The following is a 22,518-nucleotide window of genomic DNA, read 5'->3' as shown; positions in this document are numbered from 1 at the left end:
GACCCCCTGTGAGCAAGCACTTTGGCGACAGTGGGAAGGAAAAACTCCCTTTTAACAGGAAGAAACCTCCGGCAGAACCAGGCTCAGGGAGGGGCGGCCATCTGCTGCAACCGGTTGGGGTGAGAGAAGGAAGATAGGATAAAGACATGCTGTGGAAGAGAGACAGAGGTTAATAACAGATATGATTCAATGCAGAGAGGTCTATTAACACATACTGAGTGAGAAAGGTGACTGGAAAGGAAAAACTCAATGCATCATGGGAATCCCTGGCAGCCTACGTCTATTGCAGCATAACTAAGGGAGGATTCAGGGTCACCTGGTCCAGCCCTAACTATATGCTTTAGCAAAAAGAAAAGTTTTAAGCCAATCTTGAAAGTAGAGATAGTGTCTGTCTCCCGAATCCAAACTGGAAGCTGGTTCCACAGAAGAGGGGCCTGAAAACTGAAGGGTCTGCCTCCCATTCTACTTTTAAATACTTTAGGAACAACAAGTAGGCCTGCAGTGCGAGAGCGAAGTGCTCTAATAGGGTGATATGGTACTACAAGGTCATTAAGATAAGATGGGGCCTGCTTATTTAAGACCTTGTATGTGAGGAGCAGGATTTTGAATTCAATTCTGGATTTAACAGGAAGCCAATGAAGGGAGGCCAAAACAGGAGAAATATGCTCTCTCTTTCTAGTCCCTGTCAGTACTCTTGCTGCAGCATTTTGGATTAACTGAAGGCTTTTCAGGGAGTTTTTAGGACATCCTGATAATAGTGAATTACAGTAGTCCAGCCTGGAAGTAATAAATGCATGAACTAGTTTTTCAGCATCACTAAGAGACAGGATATTTCTAATTTTAGAGATGTTGCGCAAATGGAAGATCCTCACAGCATTACTGGAGGCCAAGGTAATGCCATCCAGAGTAGGAATCTGGTTAGATACCATATTTCTAAGATTTTCAGGGCCAAGTACAATAACCTCAGTTTTATCTGAATTAAGAAGCAGAAAGTTAGCGGCCATCCAGGTCTTTAGGTCTTTAAGACATTCCTGCAGTTTAACTAATTGGTGTGTGTTATCTGGCTTTAAGGATAGATAGAGCTGCGTGTCATCTGCATAGCAGTGAAAATTTATGCTATGTCTTCTAATGATGCTGCCTAGGGGAAGCATGTATAATGTAAACAGAATTGGTCCTTGCACCGAACCCTGTGGAACACCATAATTGTTGAGATCAGAGCTCAGACTAGTTTCACTTCTACAGAACAGAAACTCCCACAGTCACTGACACTGAGAGGAGAAATGGCACAGAAAGGAGTTCAGCTGGACCGAGAAACCTTCTCTTGTTCCATCTGTTTGGATCTACTGAAGGATCCGGTGACTACAACCTGTGGACACAGCTACTGCATGAACTGTATTAAAAGTTTCTGGGATGAAGAGGACAGGAAGGGAATCCACAGCTGCCCTCAGTGCAGGAAGACTTTCACACCGAGGCCTGTCCTGGAGAAAAACACCATGTTAGCAGCTTTAGTGGAGCAGCTGAAGAAGACTGGACTCCAAGCTGCTCCAGCTGATCACTGCTATGCTGGACCTGAAGATGTGGTCTGTGATGTCTGCACTGGGAGGAAACTAAAAGCCATCAAATCCTGTTTAGTCTGTCTGGCCTCTTACTGTGAGAAACACCTCCAACCTCACTATGATGCAGCTCCATTAAAAAAACACAAGCTGGTGGCCCCCTCCAAGAAGCTCCAGGAGAACATCTGCTCTCGTCATGATGAGGTGATGAAGATTTTCTGTCGTACTGATCAGCAGAGTATCTGTTATCTCTGCACAATGGATGAACATAAAGGCCATAAAACAGTCCCAGCTGCAGCAGAAAGCAGCAGAAAGGACTGAGAAGCAGAAGGAGCTCGAGGTGAGATGACTAAACATCCAGCAGAGAATCCAGGAGCGAGAGAAAGATGTGAAGCTGCTTCAACAGGAGGTGGAGGCCATCAATGGCTCTGCTGATAAAGCAGTGGCGGACAGTGAGAAGATGTTCACTGAGCTGATCCGTCTCATCCAGAAAAGAAGCTCTGATGTGAAGCAGCAGGTCAGATCCCAGCAGGAAACTGAAGTGAGTCGAGTCAAAGAGCGTCAGGAGAAGCTGGAGCAGGAGATCGCTGAGCTGAAGAGGAAAGACGGCGAGCTGGAGCAGCTCTCACACACAGAGGATCACAACCAGTTTCTACACAACTACCCCTCACTGTCAGCACTCAGTGAGTCTACACACTCATCCAGCATCAATATTCGTCCTCTGAGGTACTTTGAGGATGTGACAGCAGCTGTGTCAGAGACCAGAGATAAACTACAGGACATTCTGAGAGAGGAATGGACAAACATCTCACTGACAGTCACTGAAGTGGATGTTTTACTGTCACCAGCAGAGCCAAAGACCAGAGCTGGATTCTTAAAATGTTCACATGAAATCACACTGGATCCAAACACAGCAAACACACATCTGTTATTATCTGAGGGGAACAGAAAAGTAACATTTATGGACCAACAAAAATTTTATTCTGATCATCCAGACAGATTCACTGTATATTATCAGGTCCTGAGTAGAGAGAGTCTGATTGGACGTTGTTACTTGGAGGTGGAGTGGAGAGGGGAAGCAGTTTGGGTAGCAGTCACATACAAGAATATCATCAGGGCAGGGTGGTAAATGGCCTGTATTTGTATAGCGTTTTACTAGTCCCTAAGGACCCCAAAGCGCTTTACACATCCAGTCATCCACTGGTGATGGCAAGCTGCATTGTAGCCACAGCTACCCTAGTGTGCACTGAGAGAGGCAAGGCTGCCGGACACTGGCGCCACCGGGCCCTCTGACCACCACCAGCAGGCAACGGGTGAAGTGTCTTGCCCGAGGACACAACGACCGAGACTGTCCAAGCCGGGGCTCGAACCGGCAACCTTCTGATTGAGCCACGATCAGATGGTCAGATGAATGTTTATTTGGATACAATGACAAATCTTGGACATTATATTGTGGTACAAACAGCTACAAATTCTTTCACAACAAAGTCCACACTGACCTCTCAGGTCCTCGGTCCTCCAGAGTAGGAGTGTACCTGGATCACAGAGCAGGTATTCTGTCTTTCTACAGCGTCTCTGAAACCATGACTCTCCTCCACAGAGTCCAGACCACATTCACTCAGCCGCTGTATGCTGGACTTTGGCTTTTAGATTATGGAGACACTGCAGAGTTGATTAAAGTCAAATAAACAGAGAAGACAGGTTCATGTTGATCCCTGACCATTATATGTACTTGTGTATTTTCTAAATGAGGCTTTACATTTTAGAAGCTGAGAAGTTCAGTGGTCCATTGATGTGTGAAAATAATATTGCACTGATTCAAAATGTACTTACATTTATGGCCATTTTTTACGATTATGTAATCGTGCTAACAATCAATTATTGTATTTAGAGTAAAATCATTTAAAGCCATTTTTAGATGAAAGGTTTCTACTTGAACTGCTTTGTTTGAATTTCAGAAGATTTGGCAGGAATTTTCCTTTTAGGCATTTCAGTTTTACAATCCAGACTTTGGAGGAGAACAAATAAAATCTAAAAGTGAGCTGTAGTGAGTATTGATTTCTTCTCTCAGTACATAAGATAACCAGTCCCAGTTCAAATCTGTTGCCAGAAGACTCATTAAAATCATGGTAGATAGTTACTCGGTATCTGATGCTTTCAAAAAACCTAGTTTAAAACAAAGGTTTCTGATGTTTAGATGAAGAACACCTGGACCAGATGTGAAAACCAGTTAAAAACAGAACATTGATGAGAGCAAACAACAGGGGCATGATATCAGCAAACATTATGGTTTAAAATAAAAATAATAAAACTCCAATCAAATTTAGGCAGATATTTCTGCTTCTTACTCGTCTGCAACACATCCACCATGTTTCAAATATTCTTGCTGTTTTTGTGCTAATTTTAGTTTCTGCTAGCAGAACGTTCATGTTGAGCTCAGTGAGTTTGATCTGAATTCATATGTGAGAAAATGATTACACACAAATGAACCTGGAGCAAACATTAAAATGAGCAGACAGACTGAAAGAAAAATTGATCACAGCTTTATATATTTGTGGTAATGATGTGAAAGAAAAATGTTCAAAGAACAATATTAGTAATATAATTAATTATGTTACTGTCTCTGCTTCTAAACACTGCTGCTCTCCTTATTTAATGATATACAGCAGGAGAATGCATGGAGGTGTGATAAATACTGTATCAATAATAAGGTTAAGCAAGTGTCTTTCAACATGTCGCAGATTTGTTGTACGGACCTGTTTACACTGTCTATATACGTTTTGGAAACCAAAAAAACAAACGAACAAAAGTGTCTGCTCAGTCAGGAGTGTAGGGGGGAGGGGCTCTAAGTTGACCTAACGGGCTGTGAATGGACAGCAGACGGCAGAAGGAAGTGACGTCTCAGGAAGTGAAATGAGAATAGAAGTAGATGGTGAGCGATGTAGCGGTGAAATAAGACAAACATAATAAGACAAACAAACAAAAAAACAAAGCGGAAAGGGAGAACAACAAGCGAGTGAAAGTAAACCTGTAATGTGGAGGAAACGGACAGTGAGCGCAGTGTAACCGTGACAACGAGACACGAGGACGGATTTAAAGTGATCATAAAATCGTCTCCAGACGGGCGTCGTTCGGTGAGTGGAACCAGATTCAGCTACAACACCGATAAATACGCCTGTAGGGAGAATAAGAGTGCTAAAATACAGAGAAACGGATCTCTGATGAGTGTTTGTAGGGATGTGGTTCAGCAAGGTAAAGACACACGACTCTATAACATGCTGCCACATAAAAGACATCAAGTAGGTAAAATATATTTATATATCACTTTTCACAGATAAAAATCACAAAGTGCTTCACAATTAAATTAAATAAAACAATCAGAAGCATTATCAGGGACTACAACATCTAGTCCTTTTACTGAATATAAGCTCGTTTGTAGTGGAGTCTTGGCAGGGTAATGACAGCGTAACACAGCCTTGGTGCCTGAAAAGCCTGATCCCCACGGGTTTTGAACCTAGTACGTGAGGGCAACAGTAACTTGTGCCCTGACCTACGTGTTCGGGATGAAGCATGAGGTTTCAACAGGTCAGAGATATACTGGGGATCTTCACCATGTCACGCTCTAAAAGTTACAACTAAAATTTTAAAATGAACCTTAGAAATTTACTGGAAATGAATGAAAATGAAGAGAAGTAATATGTGACCTCTTGTCTTGCCGCAGTAAAGCGAACCAAAGCTGATTTGTTAAAAAGACCATTACAATAATCCAAACTACAAGAAAGAAAAGCATGAATAAACCACTCATGTTCTGCCTTTGACACCAGTAGTCTGAGTTTATAAATGTTTCTTAGATGATATAAACAGTTAAGAAACTGTAGTTTAGATTGTTTCTCAAGTGACATTGAACTGTCAAATGTGACACCCAAGTTTCTAAGGCTTGATTGAACTGAAGGGTCTAAAAAAAACGATATGTGGCTTAGGGCTGGGCGATATGGCCTAAAATCAATATCACGATAAATTGAGCAGTTAACCTCGATAACGATAAATGGACGATAACCACCCCAAGTGCCAAAAAAACAAACGTTTTTTGTTTTTTTTTTTCATTTGATGGGGCTGTGGCAGGCAGCATAGTTCCTCCAGTTATTTTGATAATATTATTCCCCCTAGACCTATTCATTGCAATTATATTATTACCACTTTAAAGGACTGTAAAATGTCACTGAAAATAAATGAAGACAATAGTAGTAACTACTTTTAGTGGTTAAGATTTATTAACTGAACAAAATAAAAAGTGTAGGATACAATATGTAACCATGCTCTCTAAAAAATGTGTATCCCTTGTAAACAAAATAGTTTAATAATAAATATGTTTCACATTGGCTATTCACAAAGTAAACAATGATTGTGCAAATGTAATGCCATCATGGACAAAGGCCTATCTCTGCTAAGGCCTTGAGGTACTATAACTTGTAAACAAATAATGTCACAAACACAAATGTCAATTGAACACAGAAAATCGAATTCGAATTGAATCTCATGGTTGTGCTGCAGGTGGTGGAAGAGGTTGGTTGTGTTACCTTGACTTGACGCAACAGTCTTTTTGCAGAGTTTACATTTAACAATTTTTTGATCAATATCATCCTTGTTGAATCCAAAATGTTGCCAAACGATTGATGATGCATTTTTTTTGTTAACAAGCGTCTCCTCTTCCTCCTCCACCAGCTCTACCTCCGTCGCTGCTGCTTCAACATTTAAATCGTCCTCCATTTGTTCACCCGTGTCTCGTCTTGTTACAGGTAGTAGAGTCATGTGACTCCACCCCGTCAAGTCTGTAACGTAGCACAGCGTCTTAAAGGGACATGAACATCGCCAACCTGCACATGCCTTTTCTTTTTTTTTTAAATACCGAATTTACCGACATGGGCAAAATGACGTCGATGAGAGTCATAAATTTCGGTAACGATAAATTTTTGATATATCGCCCAGCCCTAATGTGGCTTAATTTCTGAAAACATGTAATCAGGAGCCGTACTCAAAGTTTCACCTTTCCTTTAGCTTAACAAGTGAACTGTCGGCTCTATAAAACAAAAGAAGTGACATAAAACCTCAGAGGATTAGGTTAGCCTAAGAACAGCAAGAGCAAACCTGTCACGTGGCACTAGAGACAAAAAGGCGGTGCTCCAGGACGATTTTGCAAAGCTTCACTGACAGCAGAGATACTCGGAGACAGTGGCAAGGAATACAAACCATCACAGACTACAACCCCACTCCACAGACCGTGGTGACACAATCCCCAGACAATGTGTGGAGATCCCTTGCCAAAATCAGTACACGCAAAGCTCCAGGTCCTGATAACATCCTTGGACGAGCACTGACGGACTATGCTGTGGAACTCACAAATGTCTTCACAGACATCTTTAACACATCATTAGGGTCAGGCTGTCGTTCCCACATGCATTGAAGCCTCCACCATCATTACTGTACAGAAGAAGTCATCTACCTCCTGCTTTAAGGACTACCGTCCGGTTGCACTCACCTCCATCATTATGAAGTGCTTGGAACGGTTAGTCATGCATCAAATCAAAACCTCTCTTCCCCCAACCTGGATCCATTTGAGTTAGCATACCGGTAAGTAAATCAACCTTTTGAGATTTACTTACCAATGCTCAACCAACGATGCAAATTCAGCTGCCCTTCACTCAGCCCTCACACACCTGGAAACTAGAGACTCATATGTTAGAATGCTGTTCATAGACTTCAGTTCAGCATTCAACACCATAATTCCCCAGCAACTCATTCACAAACTGGATCTGCTGGGGATCAGCACCTCGCTGTGTAACAGGCTGCTGGATTCCCTGACAGTACGATGGCAGACAGTACGGGTCGGCAGCAACACCTCCAGCTCAAGAACACTGAATACGGGGGCTCCCCAAGGATGTATGTTGAGCCCCCTTCGCTTCACTCTGCTGATCCACGAATGCACACCATCGTACAGCTCCAACCCTTTTATCAAGTTTGCAGACGAAACAACTGTGGTAGGTCACATCAGCAACAATGATGAGGCCTACTACAGGGGTGAAGTTAACCATCTGGCAGAGTGGTGCAGCAACAACAACCTGTCCCTGAATGTGGAGAAGACCAACAGGGACTCTACTTCCTGCATGACGCTCATGGCCATTGATCAGTAGGCTTTGATTAGTAGTCGTTGATCAATGGTCATAAGAATTTGCATATTAACCCTTTAAAGCCGGTCGTAGCGGGCACGCTCCGTTTTGCGTAAGTATTTTTAAATCCCGGTAGCACTGCAACCACGTAAGCTAGTGCAGTAATTTTTTTTTTGCATATGAAACCGGAGGAGTTGTACTTACATCTCATGCCATCAACTTGTCCTAGGTTACGGTTTCCTTCTACATATAGCTTTGCAAAAACTGCATAAAAAGCACTTGCAGCAACAACGTTCGTAACACTTCCTACGTCCATCAGCGCGAACTATCGCATGTCCGCCATGACCTGCCCGAAACCGGAAGTGACGTCATTTTGCGGAAATGACCTCTGATGACCTCTAGAAATTTTTATTAATATCTTTAAAATGATTGCAGCACAAACATAGCACAAACATTTGACACCACTTTTGTTGGATTTGAAGAATGTGGCGGGGCCAACTTCACTCACATCCACCGCAACGATCCTTCTAATCCAAGGAAAAGGAGGACGCATTTGTGGGATGCATTTGGAGCAGACTTTTAACTGGGATAGCCTTCATCACCTGGCTGTGGCATACTTGGCCTCCAAAGGATGCGGCCTATGAATTGGGACACAGCTATTGACTTGTCTTGGACTTTATTTCATTTAGACACATAGTCAGAAATGTTTTGAGATTATTTAAAAAATGATATTGTGCTTATAAATTTGTTTGTTTGTAATATTGATTAGTGTGTAATTCATCTAGTAAACTGATGCATTCTCATAAACGTGTTGGATGAATCCAGTGTGCATTTTAAATGCTCAGCAAACTGCAAGATGAAAGGATGGTGTGTGTTACAACATGTTAGCCCACATGGGACAGTTGACTTCAAGTGATATTAAACTGTTTAATATTATATATGAAAAAGGCACAATCCCATCAGTCAGGAAGCAGATAATAGTAAACTAGTTAAAAAAAACATTGTATTGTTGGGGAAGACCATGGAGAGAATGAAAACAGATGAAGCTGATTTTTAGATACCAACAGTCTCTTCTCTGGGGATCAGAGTGGGTTTCATAAAGAAAGAGGGACGATGGATACTTTATTATGTTAGGAATCAGAAATCAGGAAAGTTCAAACAAATGAGGAAATGATGATAGCTGTCTTCTTTAATACAACCATACAACATGTTATGGAAAGAGAGACTCCTCATTAGAGTGGGGCGATATGACCAAAAATATTTATCATGATATACATTTGAAAATTTGCGATAACGATATAACTGACGATATAATTCACACTAGACAAATACAACTCCACAACCTTATTCGTGCAAAAAAAACAAAAAAAATGAACGTATTTGAGCAGCTGTTTTTTACGTGGATTAAGGTTATATAAAAAGTCAACTGTGCAAATGCAAATTCCTTGCTGACAGTTTAACCAAAAGGCATTTGCAAATTGGCCGACATATCCTCACCATAACCATGTATAATATCCATAAAACTTAAAAAAGAGGTTATACACACACAATACCGTAATGCTATGCTGAAGCACAGTACGTATCACTCCGCGAGGCTCCTGCCTACGATAGCCGCAACGCTTCGACAATCCATCAAGTGGTGCGGGTTTGCAGCTTAGCAAAGTCGTACTAAAACGTTTAACAGATTGTCCAGCGCTGTGTACCACATAAAATCGTTTCGAGGTCAGTAAACACAACCAGAGTTCATACATAAGGCACACGGCATTATAAGGGGCACTAATTTTCAGAAAAATCAAAGGATTGATTTCAAGTGTGCCATATTTTCCAAAAAAACACGGTAATAATGACTGCCCGCTACCATGCACTAACAAAAATAGTGCTTTGTTGTGTATCTGACGGATACACAACAAAGCACAACAAAGTGACGTTTCACATCACTGACATTGCAGCATTTTTACAAACCAGTTCTGGTTCATCTGTTTCATTCAACGAGCCACTTTCACCTTTCTCATTCTCTGTCGTCGGCACGCTTTTTCCGCTACGTGTGTATGAAAACAAAGGCACTGCGCATGCGTGTTTTACTCATATTTTATCGCCACATTTCATTTTCTTATCGTTGTCCGACATTATATCGGTATTACCGTGAACGGTATGATATGGCCCAGCCCTACTCCTCATTAAACTCAGAAATCTACGAGTAAATGGATAATTGTTCTGTCGAATTATAAGATTGATGAAAGAATATAATTATACTTTTTTTTCCTGCTATTCTCCTGTCCATACTCCAGTCCAGTGGGTGGGATTAATGCACCTGTAAGCTGATTTGTCAAACGCCATCAAGCCCCGAAGAAGAACGGAGGACAGCACTACTGTGGTAGAGGAGCGGTGTGTGTGCAGACATGGTTGCTGTTGATGAAGCGGACTGAACTTAGAGGAGAGACACAAAATAAAGTATAGATCCCGTCACGTCAGTGTGGATCTGATACCAACGTCTGTATCGCTTCATCGATGTTTGTATCGATCCGCTCAGCCCCAGTTGAAGCAGCAATGAGTTCAGTTCAGTATCTGAGAGAGTTCATCAAGGAGAGGCTAACTGCTGTTTGTGAAGAAATCTTCTCAGAGGTTCAAAAAACCATCGTCCAGTTTGAGCAGGAGATCAACCGTCAGCACAGACTGCCGGATATCAGCCAGAAACCCGACATAAACTCACACATCATAGGTATGGACATGTTTTTAACTCTGTGCTGTTCAAGCTCAGATTCTTCAGTGTGACTGACTTTACTAGAAGATGTTAAACTGGGTGTGTATCAGTGCTGTGGTTCAGTGTCCAGTAATGGACTATGTTGGACTGGTGCAGGTCCATGGTTACTGATAGGTTAGGTTTTAAAACAGTTTAATTGATTTATTTATTCAACTTTTTTTCTCTCTAACAGATTCCAGTGTTGAGTACATCAGGCGTCAGTGTTTTATATCCTCTGTAAACACTGAAACTGTGCAGTAAAGATCTAGTTAGATGTCAGCAGAAAACACATTTAACAAGTTGTTAAAAGACTTCTTTGAAGTTGAAGTGAAGCTTAATTTAACCTCTGGGGGGGGGGGTTACTTGACATGCAGACTGGAGGAGCGAGGGATCAAACCACCGACCTTCCGATCAGTAGGTGGCCAGCTCTACCTCCTGAGCTACAGCCACCCCAAATTACCCCCATTATACTGCTACTGTTCTATCAAAAATTTAAACGAATATCCTTATATGTGGCTATTATTTTTCTTAAAAATAAAAATAAGGTAAAAAAAAATAATCTGGTAATTCTTTGTGTTTACATTCATCGGGCCCCAATATGCCCAAATATCAATGTGAAATTAAAAATACATGTCGTGGAAGAGTTCATGTCTTAGGAGGTTAAAGAAGGATTTCACACACTGATGTTTTCATGGTGTCACACTACAGTTTAGTTTGGTGAACTTTGTGTCTTTGCTCACAGTTAGGAGCTTCAATGCTAACATGTTAGCGTGTGGTTGTGAGTGTATACAACTATTTCCCTGAGCTGTTGTGTGTGTGTGGCTTATAATAGGTCATATGACAGGCTGATCACCATTTATTTAGGTTTTGATTCATGCTTTTAAAAACAGTTTGAGTTTTTGTATCAACACATTAGTGATTATATTCTTGTGTTTCTTTGTTCCTCAAGACCTCCCACGACAACATGACTGTGGGGAAGAGGAGGGTCTGGATGAGCAGCAGGTCTGTAACCAGGAGAGGAACTCCAGTCTGGACCAGGAGGACCCAGAGCCTCCACAGATTACAGAGGAACAGGAGGAACTCTGCAGCAGTCAGGAGGGAGAGCAGCTTGGACTGAAGAAGGAGGCTGAAGGCATTATCGTCTGGACTGATGAAGAGCAGCTCAGGCTGCTGGAGACCATCTGTAAACCTGAGATAAAGTTACATAGAATAGGTATGTAAAACTGTGATGTTTTATTAAAAGTGAATATGACTCACAGGAGTCACAGTGGAACAGTGGTTAGCACTGTTGGCTCACAGCAACAAGGTCCTGAGTTTGACTCCACTATGTGGCCGAGCCTTTCTGTGTGGAGTTTGCATGTTCTCCCCTTGTTCACTCTTCAGAGTAGGGTTACAAAGGGGCGGAAAATTTCCGGTAAATTTCCGAAAAGTTTCCGGTAAATTTCCATGGTAAGTTAAGCTTGGGAATTTTGGAAATGCTCCATATTGGAAACTTTCCATGGAAATAATGGGAATTATGGAAATTAATGGGAATTTAGGAGAACTAACTGTGGAATATATTATTTCCAAGCATAAATATAAACAGAAATCATAAGAAAACCTCCATGCAAAATGTTTTCAACAGATATTTCAACAGATTTATTTGTAAGTACAGTAGAATAGAACACGTTTCAATAACTTGTTTCATGGATGAATAAAAACAGAAATGTTGAGTTCAATATTACCATCCCCTAACCCCGCTCATTCGAAAATGCCCCCTGTCCAAAAATCTCCACAAAGTCCGATTCAAAAGGTTAAATGAAAAATGCCACTTATCCTCCAAAACGTCCAATTAAACATGCAAATCTTCCTTCAAGCAATCCTCTTTTCTCATTTTTGCTCAGTCAATAGACTCTTCCTGGACCTCATCATCATCCAACAACATGTCCACTTCCTCAGCATCCAACTCTGAGTCTTCCTCTTCAGTGTCACTTTCCAGCCTTGTTGAGGATGGCTCTGTGTCAGGCTCAAAGAGCCGTAGGTTTGCCCGAATGCCGACCAGCTTTTCCACTCTCACATTTGTGAGCCTGTTGCGAACCTTTGTGTGGGTGTTCCCAAACAGTGACCAGTTGCGCTCGGAGGCAGCTGATGATGGTGGTATTTGGAGGAGGATGGAGGCTACAGGTGCAAGGGCCTCAGATTCACATAGTCCCTTCCACCAGGTGGCTGCAGATATGTGCTGGCATGACTGCCATATTCCATCCCCTTTCCAAAGGCCTTGCTTTGTTCGATACTTTGCCAAACTGCCTAGAACTTTGCCTTTATCGAGACCCAGGTGGTCAGACATGGCTGTAATGACCGCATAGGCACCGTTGATCTCTTCCCCAGGAAGTATGCCCTTGTCATATTTGGGGTCCAGCATGTATGCTGCTGCATGCACTGGCTTCATGCAGAACTCCCTCCGCTGTTCCAATGACTTGACCACAGTCAAGTCATTGGTCAAGTCCAATGACTTGACCACAGTCAAGTCATTGGACTTTCAGTAGTAGGGAAGTGGGCAGAATTGTCTGGATTTCTTCTTTGAGTTCTGCAAAAAAGCACTGGACATCTGACAAGATGGCACCATCCCCCTCTATCTTCGCTATTGCTGCTGCAATAGGTTTGAGGATTTTCTGACTGCTAGATACTCTTTCCCAGAACACATCATCCAAGATGACCTTCTTGATGTCACTGTCGATGCCTACAGACTGGGATATGGCCATCTCTTGCAGAGACTCCTTTCCCTCCAGAAGGCTGTCAAACATGATAACAACACCACCCCATCGCGTTATGCTAGGAAGCTTCAGTTTAGTAGTCTTGTTCTTTTCCTTTTGCTTTGACAGAAATGTAGCGGAAGTTACCTGTATGCCTTTAACATATTTCAGAACTTGCTTCGCTCTCTTATTGTCCATTGTTTTTAGTGCCATTATGTCTTTTAGGAGAAGATTTAGTGTATGGGCAGCACAGCCAATAGTAGTTATATGAGGGTAGGTCTCCTCCACATGTGCCCAGGCAACCTTCATGTTGGCTGCGTTGTCAGTGACCAGTGCAAAAACCTTATCTGGTCCAAGGTAATGGATGATCACTTTTAGCTCATCTGCAATGTATTGGCCTGTGTGTCTGTTTTCCTTTGTGTCTACACTCTTGTAGAACACAGGCTGAGGAGTGGTGATTATGTAGTTAATAATTCCTTGTCCCCTGATATTGGACCATCCATCAGAGATGACTTAAATACAGTCAGCTTGGTCAATGGTCTGTTTCACCTTTGCTTGAACTGGACTGAACTCTTCATCCAGTAGATGAGTAGACAATGCATGTCTGGTTGGGGGAATGTATGCTGGTCGGAGAACATTCAAAAATCTCTTCCAGTACACATTGGATGTCAGCATCAGGGGTGAGCCAGTTGCATAGATTGCACGAGCGAAACACTCATCTGCGTTTTTCTGACTAGTGTCATCCATAAAATCAAAGAATGCTCTGATGCCAGAGGGACCAGGAGCTGATGAGTGGGTATCTGACTCTGATACAGCTGAAACAGATTCATTTTCCCCTTGAGTGGAACTCCTGACTACTGCATGTGTTGGGCCTTGAGGAATTTTTTTGCACTTTGCAATGTGCTGCTGCATTTTTGTGGCATTCTTCACGTACGTCTTATCACAATACTTACACATATATACAGATTTCCCTTGTACATTAGCTGGTGTAAAATGTCTCCACACATCAGATAGCGCACGTGGCATTTTTCTGTAAAATAAAACAAGAGCTTGTAAAAATGCTAATGCAATGCAAGAGATCGTAATAATACAATTGCAATATGATAATAAACAGATATAAATAGTAAGGCTAGCTAAACAACTGGAATGATCTTCAAAACAAAACAGCCAAATGAGGAAGCTAGCATCTTCTTTATGTTATACTAGCTATGGCTTATTTAGCATCTAACAGATGCTAGCATTTTATTTAGCATCTTATCAGATTGCTATCTACCAGATTAATACATTTTATGTGATATTCACAATTTAAACATTTAATGAATATATTTTCCCATAATATCATCAAAACTTACCTCACTTGTTAAGTCCACAGGCTCAAATGTGTGCATTCAATACTCTTTGTCCTTCAGGCTCAAAAGTGTGGTCCATGTGTAGATGTGATGGAGGCATGCACAGTGCCAGTAGGTGGTCTCAATAGCCATGCAGCAAGCATGTGCTCTGTACATGTGATTAAGGAATGGCATGGATATTCAAGTGTATTTGAATTGCATTTGTTTGTTTTTGTCAATATTATGCTAAAATATACTTTGCTCAATTATATTTAAGTTCCCTAAGAAAAGCCAACCTTCAATTTTGAAAATTCCCAGTTTATCCCCATAAATTCCCGTTTATTCCCATGGAAAGTTTCCATCTTTGAAAATTCTGGGAATTTTGCAACCCTACTTCAGAGACATGCAGACAGCTGGGTTAGGTTAGTTGGTTGCATTTATTTTCAGAGGCACAGGAAGAATTGAAGGCCCAAAAGTAAAAAGCAGCATGAATGAATGTCTTCGGCCTAATTTTCTGTTTTCATTTACATAAACACATTTCCACCATTAATTCATGCAAAAAGGTGAAAATTAGTGCATAAGAATTCAGCAGAATCAAAGATGTGAAACATCTGAGTTTCAAATTTCCACCCACTGCTCCGGAAATATCTGTACAGAGACTCAAAGCCACCAACACAAGTTTCATTTTGTTCTGTTATCAGTTTAAGTTAAAGAATTACATGTTTCCTCTGCAGCATGGAAATGGTGAGATTTGAACAGTTTACAGGTCTGGGTAAGTATGAATAAATATTTCTATTCTGTTTTGGAAAATATGAATTCAGAGTTTCTAAACTGAAATTTATTAGACGAAGAGAGTTTTCATGGCATTTCAGGCACAGCCAAAACACTATGTAAGAGAGCTCTTCCCCAGGATGCCTTTTTATAACTGTAGCCAATCCAGACATCCACATTCACTTAACAAAAAACATTGATTTATTCCTAGGGCTGCCACGATTTGTCGACTAGTCATGATTATGTCAACTATCAAAATCGTCAGCCACTAATTTAATTGTCAGCGTGTCATTTGAAGTTTTGTAAGATTTAAGATTGTAATAACGGACTGAAACAGAAGATGGCAGCACTGCATGTACAAGAATGACAGCTGCCGTTATACCCCGAAGAAGAAGAAGCAGCAGTGCCCCAATATCGTAGATGTGTCAAAATTCAGGGCCTGCATCCTTCGGAGTCTGCATTTGTAGGCCGATTACGTTGCAGCGATGCAATGAAGGCTGTCCAAATTCGAAGACTCCTCGAAATGCGGCCTACAACTGTGTCCTTCATTTCACCAGATTTGAAGGATGGGTCGGAGGTAACCTTCGTGGCCCAACCTATCCCAGGAATCATAGCGCGCCTCAGCCAATTTACGTTCCCAACAATGGTGGCAGTTACTTAGTTTTAATATTACTCTTTCTGGGTCACAAAATTAGCTTTTAACATATTTTCAGGCGAAGATGTAGCTGTGTAAAATTCAGATATCTGCACGGTTTCTCAAGACATCACATATTTGCAAAAGTGCTCTGACGTTTTCAGAGACGTCTGTTACCCACCAGCTCGATAGCTAGCCAGGGGTTAAATGCACAAGAAGAAAGAAGAACACCGAACTCACAGAGTTTCCACATGATATATAAGTCACTCAGATACCTTGAAAATGTTATTGTTTGTCTTTTTTCATTGTTTTGTTCCTCAGTAAATTAGGCTGAGATTAAAGTTGTAGTTTTTACACAGCTGAATAAACGTCAAGCAGAAAACTGATTAAACAGAAGTGTGAGATGGTTGAGCATTTACTCCAGTTATATTTTAGATAGCAAGGAGCAGACGGCCTTCTTTATTAAACTTCACTGAGACAATCTGCAAATTTCATTAAAATTTAATAAACTATCATCTTGTCTTTATTTTTAGTTAGCACATACCTTAAACACTTCAAGCTGTAAGCTAATGATAGTTAAATAAGAGCAGACACATGCTGGTGCAATAAGTTGTACATTTTACGTCCAGTGGACGCATGATCTGATTAGTCAGCTAATCGCAAAAATAATTGGTGACTAGTCGACTATCAAAATAATCATTTGTGGCAGCCCTAATTACTTCATACATCACAGATATTCAGGTATGTGACGTCAGTTGAACTTTGAGCTTTACTAATAAGTGTGTCAGAACTAAACATTTGCGTCAGTGCCCGAATACTCACAGAGTTTTCAAACCTCCTAATTTTTCACATTTTTACATTTTAAATTTCAGTCGTATATGTGAGCAACATGCTCAAGATGTAGAGATCTGCTAATGGTTTAGACCAGTAAATATTTTCTCAAATGTTTGTTTTGCTATCATTTTGTCCCCTTTGTGCCTTTAGATGTCCATCAGCAGCATTCTTTTAAGGAAGAGGAGGTTCTTACAGACCAGCAGGTCTTTAACCAGGAGAGGAACTCCAGTCTGGACCAGGAGGACCCAGAGCCTCCACAGATTAAAGAGGAACAGGAGGAACTCTGCAGAAGTCAGGAGGGAGAGCAGCTTGGACTGAAGCAGGAGACTGTTACTTTTATGGTGACACCCGCTTATGAGGAAAGTTCCCACAGTGAACCAGAACCAAATAGTGAGCAGCTCCTTTCTCACAGCTCTTCTGAAGCAGAGAGCCGAGATTATGAAGTAAATGGGCATGTGGACTCAAGGTCAACTAGAAATGCAGAGCTAAAGAAGAGACATCACAGTCAGAGAGTAGACAACACTCGTGTATCAGTGAGTCAAAGTAGAACGGACACAAAGAACAAGTCTGTACAATGTGACGTGTGTGGAAAAACTTTACCTGATAAATACAAACTGATTGCACATCTAAGAGTTCACACAGGTGAGAAGCCGTATTGTTGTAGCACCTGTGCGAAAAGATTTTCTAACTCATCAGCATTAAAAAAACACAGGAGAATTCACACAGGTGAGAAACCTTATTCTTGTAGCACCTGTGGGAAAAGATTTTCTGACTCATCAGCGTTCAAAACACACAGAAGAGTTCACACAGGTGAGAAGCCATATTGTTGTAGCACCTGTGGGAAAAGATTTGCTACCTCATCAACGTTGAAAACACACACGAGAGTTCACACAGGTGAGAAGCCATATTCTTGTAGCATCTGTGGGAAAGGATTTAATCAGAAGTCACATTTGGACTCTCATGCAAGAATTCACACAGGTGAAAAACCATATCCTTGTAGCACATGTGGGAAAAGATTTGCTGACTCATCAGGATTCAAAAAACACATGAGAATTCACACAGGTGAGAAGCCATATTGTTGTAGCACCTGTGGCAAAAGATTTATTCAGAAGTCACGTTTGTACTGTCATATAAGAATTCATACAGGTGAGAAACCGTATCCTTGTAGCATCTGTGGGAAAAGGTTTGTCGATAAGCTACAATTAAAGAAGCACATGAGAGTTCATACGGTGTAAAACGTATATCCTTAGAAAATGCGGGACAACTGTGAGTCATTGCTAAACACCTGAGTAAAAAAATAATCTATATTCAAATCAATTTTTTTTCCAGAGCAGTAAAGAACTCTCAGCATTGTTTGTTCAGTTTATGACGTTATTCTATTAATTGTATCAGGAAACTGATCTTACATTTCATGAGGGTTAAAGTTTAGTATGCTCCTGTTCTATTGGTTCATTGTTTAGCTCTATTGTTTATTATTATTGCTTTATATCCTATATTGGGACAAATGGACCCCAAACCAGTCTTCTGGTTAATAATTTTAATCCTTTGCTCAAGTGATTTTTTGTCACAATAAAAATCAAGAAAGTGAGCAACAGTCAAGAATTGTGTTTATTCTTGTAAGGGAGCAAAAGTATCAAAAACCATGCTTGAAGGGCAAGTTCTTAGTAATTTTTGTCAGACCCACCCTCCTTTGCCATAAAACTGTCACACTATAACACTTTTCCTTCTAGAACGAAACTAGTTATGAGTGTGTGCACTGTAAAGAGCAGATAATATTTTTGCAGTCTTGGCATATTTCCAGGCACTATGTGTATCCTTGACTATCATACAGCTCACACCAATTAGAAGATTGCATAACATTTTTTTCCATCAGTCCCAAAAGTACATTGGAGCTGCAGTGATTCCTCAGTCAGTGAAGGATTTCAATTTAGCTGGGAAACATTAACTGCTGTTTTTGAGATGTAGTGTTTTAGCTCAGGAAATGTAGAAAGAAAATGTGGGAGAACAAAAATGTATGTTCAGCTTTAGAGCTTTTCTGCTCTGGTTAAAAAAAAAACTTCCTCCTGTTAGAGCAGATTAACTGCAGCCAACCGAATGTGAATCCGATAGGTTTTAGTTTGTTAAAGTCACAAAGTTTGGGTTGAAAGTTCTCCAGGAAACTGATGTTCCTGGTTTATTAGAACATTAAACCGCAGCATATGTTGACCACAGCCAAGTACTTTATTGACAGTTATGATAGTTAACATTGATGAAACCTACATAACTCTGTCTTGTTATACTTTTGCACATACTTTATTTTGTACAGTTCAGAGACCTGATTAAATAGTGCATAGGTCAGAATCAGAAAAAAGACATGAGCATGGTGCTGACTGCGAAAAACATAAGTTGGCATCAGAGAATAAAAAGATAAGGTTTAGCTAGCAATCATGTTTGCAAGCCAGAATTGTACAGTTACGCAGTTTGATCTAATTTATGTTATGGAAATTTTAACAACACACCCAGTGAGCTTGATTTGAAGTGGGTTTAATAAATAAAACACTAGGGTTATTGGTCAGAGAGCCCGGTGGCGCCAGTGTCCGGCAGCCTCGCCTCTGTCAGTGCGCCCCAGGGTGGCTGTGGCTACAATGTAGCTTGCCATCACCAGTGTGTGAATGTGTGCATGAATGGGTGGATGACTGGACGTGTAAAGCGCTTTGGGGTCCTTGGGGACTAGTAAAGCGCTATACAAATACAGGCTATTTACCATTATCTCTGCTAGTGGCCATAGCCTTTACAATCTTATATACACACACAAACAAAAAACATTCCACAACTCTTATATGTTGGCCCTCTCACAGGGGGCTATACCTTTAGCCCCATCCCTAAAACCTTCTCTCTCACAGAGAGAATTATGACCTGGTATTCTGCTTGGCCATTACCTAAAGATTTACATCTCTGATAAGCAGAAGGATTCTCACTATCTGTTTAACGTCTCCCATGAACTTACAATTGTCACGGTGGCGGACGGACTCAGGCGCAGACTGAGGCAGCACGGTTCAACAGTACTTTATTAATCACTCCGGTGCGCTATGTACACGTGAAGGGGTGGGGGGTGGGGGGGACACCAGGGTCCCGGGGATCAATAGGCTGGGGGAAACACACTTCTTCACACTTGCTCCGCTCCTTGTCCAAACACTCCTCACACAAGCAACCCACTCACACTCACGGGGTCCAGGAGTCAAAACAGGTGGGTCCAGATAACCTATAAACATAGTGTAACAACCCTTTTGGGTTATAGCACCACTAGGGGGAGTTGCCCTACTGTTGTAGTAGTTGTGGGAGTCTCCTAGGGTGTGTTGTTGTTAGCGGCAGCCATTTCATGCTGCTCATGTTCTTTCTCTGAAAGGAGAAACCTTACTGTTGTGACCAACTGGCCACGGCAACTACCGATCCCCGCACATGTATGTACGGACAGAGTAGAGCCGTGGAGACCTGGCTTGTATGGTCTTATGTTGCTGACGGCAAATAAAGGTCTGTTATTGGATTTAACCGACTGGCTTCGGGTATTTTCAGCTAACCTCCACACCACATGCCTGCCGGCCTGCTAGCCGCTCCCGCCTCGCCAGACTGCTGTTACAAAGTGGCGCCCGAACATTGTTCTCCGGATCTTCATCATCGTCCGGACCGACAGACGGTGGGCTCGGATATTTTTCCCGTGTTTTTCAACGATCGACACTTCGGCTGAGGTGGTGTGGTTTTTTTTTTCTCTTCGTCTGGCGGTATTGGCCGGGCCGATGGGACCCAGTGAAGGGGCCGACTCCCCGCGAATTCAATGATATTTGCAGGCCCGGAAGAGCGCCGACCCATCGCTTGTCACACTCGCCTGCCGAAGGAGAGTACTCCGTGAGTAACTGTACGGTCCGTCGGACCGCTAACGCCAGTGCTATTGGACCGTTATGACATCGGCGGTGCTAAAGCTAAGGCTAACGCTACAGTGACTTTGACTCAGTGTTCATTCAGAGGGACGTGTTGTTTTGTGTGAAGCCTTGAAGCATCAGAGTGTGCACGGGCGCTCTCTGACTGATATTAACGCTTAAGTACTGTGTGTGACCGCTCTTTTCACGTTGCCATAACTTTTGTGGGAGAGAGTGGTTTCGGCCACATTTTTTTAAAATGGCGTCCCACGCAGACACCGGGAGTGAGGAGGATGGCTGCGACCTGGATGATGAAGCGCCCGGCCTGACAAAGTACATCATCCCTCGCTCTACACCTCTTGACCTCAACCTTGAAGTGGGACACTTGCAAGGAGAGGTCGAGAAGCCACGAGTTTGCTTACGGGATTCACTGGAGCTACAAGGGAGCCTGATTGAGCGTTTGGATCATGGAGCTAGGGGAGAGCCGGGAGAGCGGCCATCTTCCCAACAAACCCCGCCGGTGCCCCATAATAACCGCTGGTTGGACGGGTACCAGGTGGACTAACCGTTATCATACAGACAAACTTGAGGTTGACTGAGGGTTGGTTTCATGCAAGATGTATGTAATGTAATTATTCTGTTCATAAGGGATGATTGCTTGTTCAGTTCCACCGAACCCTCGTCATCGCGGCTGTGAGAGGCTTTTGGTTTGATTTTCTATCGTACTGATTCAAGCGACAGGATGTGTTGTATTTTTGTCTGTTTTTCCCTTGTCTAGGACCATCTCCAGAGGATGACTGGCCAGTAACACTGTATATTCTGTATTGTTTGCTTCGATTACTCATTTTGTTTATTGACTGTACCGATGCTGGAAGGGTGTGTAATGTTTCCTCCATAGCCTGCTTACTACCTTAAGTAGCTATGTATGGTGAAATGGGAGGAGGGTCACCTGGGGTCCGGCTGAGGACAGCCTTCTAATTGCTTCAAGCACTAATTTTGTTTATTGATTGTATTGACTGTATCAATGCTGTAAGGCCATGCTGTATAACAATTCCTCCGCAACCTTTTACTACCTAAAGTAGCTTTGTAGAGTGAAAGGGGGTAGCGGGAGGAGGGTTACCTGGGTCCGGCTGAGGACAGCCTTCTAATTCCCGGGGGGGTGATGTAACAACCCTTTTGGGTTATAGCACCACTAGGGGGAGTTGCCCTACTGTTGTAGTAGTTGTGGGAGTCTCCTAGGGTGTGTTGTTGTTAGCGGCAGCCATTTCATGCTGCTCATGTTCTTTCTCTGAAAGGAGAAACCTTACTGTTGTGACCAACTGGCGACGGCGACTACCGATCCCCGCACATGTATGTACGGACAGAGTAGAGCCGTGGAGACCTGGCTTGTATGGTCTTATGTTGCTGACGGCAAATAAAGGTCTGTTATTGGATTTAACCGACTGGCTTCGGGTATTTTCAGCTAACCTCCACACCACATGCCTGCCGGCCTGCTAGCCGCTCCCGCCTCGCCAGACTGCTGTTACAATAGACGAGGGTAAGTCGGCGGCAAGCACGGGAACAACTGATTCACTATGAGGCCAGGCAATACTGACGAGGGTTACTCAATATTCCAGCAACGAATAGCTCAGAGCCCCAGCCTTAAGAAGAGCCAGAGATCAACTGCAATTCACTCGAGATCAGCTGCAGGTGTGTGGGCCAAGAGCGGGAGCCCAATCAGAGCTCCGCCCAGGCAGACAGGTAGGAGAGAGAGAGAGAGAGAGAGAAAGACAACAAACACTTGTGGCCACACTGGGCAGGCCGGGGAGGCACAGGGACCATGACAACAATGGCCTCACTGTGTGTGTAGAACACGTGATAGCTTCACAA

The 22,518-nt window shown here is 42.3% G+C and overlaps 1 protein-coding gene and 1 pseudogene across 1 annotated transcript; both read left to right on the top strand.

Annotated features, from left to right (window-relative positions):
- Positions 1-1,275: 1,275 nt before the first annotated feature.
- On the top strand, positions 1,276-3,241 carry LOC134624606 (tripartite motif-containing protein 16-like; annotated as a pseudogene).
- A 1,220-nt stretch (positions 3,242-4,461) lies between these two features.
- On the top strand, positions 4,462-19,829 carry LOC134624607 (zinc finger protein OZF-like). The gene is made up of 4 exons (XM_063469610.1): positions 4,462-4,687; positions 10,006-10,436; positions 11,407-11,670; positions 16,907-19,829. Exons 2-4 carry the CDS (start codon positions 10,226-10,228, stop codon positions 17,989-17,991), a joined length of 1,560 nt encoding a protein of 519 aa, XP_063325680.1. The 5' UTR covers positions 4,462-4,687; positions 10,006-10,225; the 3' UTR covers positions 17,992-19,829.
- The last annotated feature ends 2,689 nt before the right edge of the window (positions 19,830-22,518 follow it).

This window comes from Pelmatolapia mariae, linkage group LG3_W (genome assembly GCF_036321145.2).
Source record: "Pelmatolapia mariae isolate MD_Pm_ZW linkage group LG3_W, Pm_UMD_F_2, whole genome shotgun sequence".
NCBI lineage: Eukaryota > Metazoa > Chordata > Actinopteri > Cichliformes > Cichlidae > Pelmatolapia > Pelmatolapia mariae.
Note: the sequence above shows the minus strand (reverse complement) of the source record. Positions and strands in the feature narration are given on the sequence as shown.

Bases quoted from the DNA above. Each gene is read 5' to 3' on its own strand.
- LOC134624607 (XM_063469610.1), top strand. From the start codon at position 10,226: ATGTTTGTATCGATCCGCTCAGCCCCAGTTGAAGCAGCAATGAGTTCA. The intron at 10,437-11,406 runs GTATGGACATGT...TTGTTCCTCAAG, and splicing joins CATAAACTCACACATCATAG to ACCTCCCACGACAACATGAC. The intron at 11,671-16,906 runs GTATGTAAAACT...TTGTGCCTTTAG, and splicing joins GATAAAGTTACATAGAATAG to ATGTCCATCAGCAGCATTCT.